General features: G+C 44.1%; 1 protein-coding gene across 1 annotated transcript; it reads right to left on the minus strand.

The window, feature by feature from the left end:
- Window positions 1-642: 642 nt before the first annotated feature.
- LOC116895634 (elongation factor 1-alpha 1-like) lies at window positions 643-2159 on the minus strand. The gene has a single exon (XM_032896842.1). It carries the CDS (start codon window positions 2157-2159, stop codon window positions 774-776), a length of 1386 nt encoding a protein of 461 aa, XP_032752733.1. The 3' UTR covers window positions 643-773.
- Window positions 2160-2660: the final 501 nt, after the last annotated feature.

The following is a 2660-nucleotide window of genomic DNA, read 5'->3' on the forward strand; positions in this document are numbered from 1 at the left end:
GATCCAAAACTTATGATGCTGCTTCTGCCAGAAGGAGTGGGAGTTATCTGTTCTCATATGTGAATGCAGTGTAGAAATAAGGGTAATGGAAGAAGAAGGTTTCATTAAGGTACAGGAGTGATTTTTTTTTCAAGGGTAGACATTACAGAAGAAGAATTCACTTGCCAATGTATTAAGCAGCTGTTGCCAGCTGTAGTCAAAGGGAAAGAACTCTCCACACCTAACATTAATCACAAGTCCCTGCCAGCCCAACACACCTTGTCTCACCCTCCCTTTCTTCTCTCATGTTCATCTCTCTCGGAACTTCTCTGTCATGCTCGCACGAGGAAGAAAGACAAACAAACAAACAAAAACAGTGCAGAGAATTGAATGTAGCTCCTTTGGGGGAGGGGAGAAGGAAGTTAAGTTTAAGATCTCAGGACCAAATACTCCTGTTTTGCACTGCCACAGTGGAGGAAACTGAATTCTTTTTTTTTTTTTTCTCATTAAACTTGTTTTAATGGGTCTCAAAATTCTGTGACAGATTTTTGGTCAAGTTGTTTCCATTAAAAAAGTACTGATTTTGAAAAACTTATAACTTAAAACTGCCCCCACACACACACACATTAAATGGTCCACAAAACCTTCTTTTTCCTTCTGAAGGTTTTCCGATGCATTGTTATCATTAACCAGTCTTTTACTATTAAACTTAAATGGCCAATTGAGACAAACAGTTCTGAGACTGCTCTTCCACCACTGATTAAGACCGGGGTGGCAGGTGTTAGGGATAATTTTCATTTAGCCTTCTGAGCTTTCTGGGCAGACTTGGTGACTTTGCCAGCTCCTGCAGCCTTCTTGTCCACAGTTTTGATGACACCCACAGCAACTGTCTGCCTCATGTCAGAAACAGCAAAACGACCAAGTGGAGGATAATCAGAGAAGCTCTCAACACACATGGGCTTGCCATGGAGCATGTCAACAATGGCAGCATCACAAGACTTCAAAAATTTGGGGCCATCTTCCAGCTCCTTACCAGAATGACAATCTATCTTCTCTTTAAGCTCGGCAAACTTGCATGCTATGTGGGCCGTGTGACAATCCAGAACAGGAGCATAGCCAGCACTAATTTGGCCTGGATGGTTCAGGATAATCACCTGAGCAGTGAAGTCAACTGTTTCCATTGATGGGTCATTTTTGCTGTCACCAGCAACATTGCCACGTCTAACATCTTTGACAGACATGTTCTTTATGTGGAAGCCCACATTGTCCCCAAGCAGTGCTTCACTCAAAGCTTCATGGTGCATTTCCACAGACTTGACTTCAGTTGTTACGTTGACTGGAGCAAAGGTAACCACCATGCCAGGTTTGAGGACACCAGTTTCCACTCGGCCCACGGGGACAGTGCCAATGCCCCCAATTTTATAGACATCCTGGAGGGGTAGTTGCAGAGGCTTGTCAGTTGGACGAGTTGGCGGCAGAGTGCAGTCCAAAGCTTCCAGGAGTGTGGTGCCACGGGCACTGCCATCTTTGTGGGTGACTTTCCATCCCTTGAACCAAGGCTTGGCACTTGGCTCCAGCATGCTGTCACCATTCCAACCAGAAATTGGCACAAATGCTACTGTGTCACGGGTGTAGCCAATTTTCTTAATGTAGGTGCTGACTTCCTTAACAATTTCCTTGTGTCTCTTCTGACTGTACGGTGGCTCGGTGGAATCCCTTTTGTTGACACCAACAATTAGCTGTTTTACAACCAAGGTGTAAGCCAGAAGAGCATGCTCACGGGTCTGCCTGCTCTTGGAGATATCAGCTTCACATTCACCAACACCAGCAGCAACAATCAGGACAGCACAGTCAGCCTGAGATGTGCCTGTCATCATGTTCTTGATGAAGTCTCTGTGTCCTGGGGCATCAATGATAGTCACATAGTACTTGCTGGTCTCAAATTTCCACAGGGAGATGTCAGTAGTGATACCACGCTCACACTCAGCTTTCAGTTTGTCCAAGACCCAGGCATGCTTGAAGGAGACTTTTCCCATCTCGATAGCCTCCTTCTCAAACTTTTCGATGGTACTTTTGTCAATTCCACCACATTTGTAAATCAGGGGGCCGGTTGTGGTGGACTTGCCGGAATCTATGTGTCCAATTATGATGATGTTGATGTGAGTCTTTTCCTTTCCCATTTTTTGCTTTGAAATAGCGTTGGCTTTCACAACACCTGCGTTCTGACAGCAAACCTGTTGCGATAAAGAAACTGAATTCATGGGCTGGAGAGATGGCTCAGCAGTTAAGAGCACCCGACTGCTCTTCCAGAGGTCCTGAGTTCAATTCCCAGCAACCACATGGTGGCTCACAACCATCTGTAAAGAGATCTGATGCCCTCTTCTGGTGTATCTGAAGACAGCTACAGTGTACTTATATATAATAAATGAATAAATCTTAAAAAAAAAAAAGAAACTGAATTCTTAAGAGTCAGAATTTTTTTTGAAACTCTTTGGAACCAGGCTCAGTAACTCCAAGACTATCTAGACATGACTCTTTCTTTTTTTTTCATACCATCAGCTTTTCATCCTGCCTTCCTAAAATCTCCTTCAAAGGTTCAATAACCATGGTCTAATGATATCACAGTCATCATTTCTAGTGTCCCCTTTTGCAGAATTCATGTCCCAATGGGACGTACAGGC

The sequence above is a fragment of the Rattus rattus genome, chromosome 3 (assembly GCF_011064425.1).
Source record: "Rattus rattus isolate New Zealand chromosome 3, Rrattus_CSIRO_v1, whole genome shotgun sequence".
NCBI lineage: Eukaryota > Metazoa > Chordata > Mammalia > Rodentia > Muridae > Rattus > Rattus rattus.

Coding starts and splice junctions, on each gene's coding strand:
- LOC116895634 (XM_032896842.1), bottom strand. CDS start 2,159: ATGGGAAAGGAAAAGACTCACATCAACATCATCATAATTGGACACATA.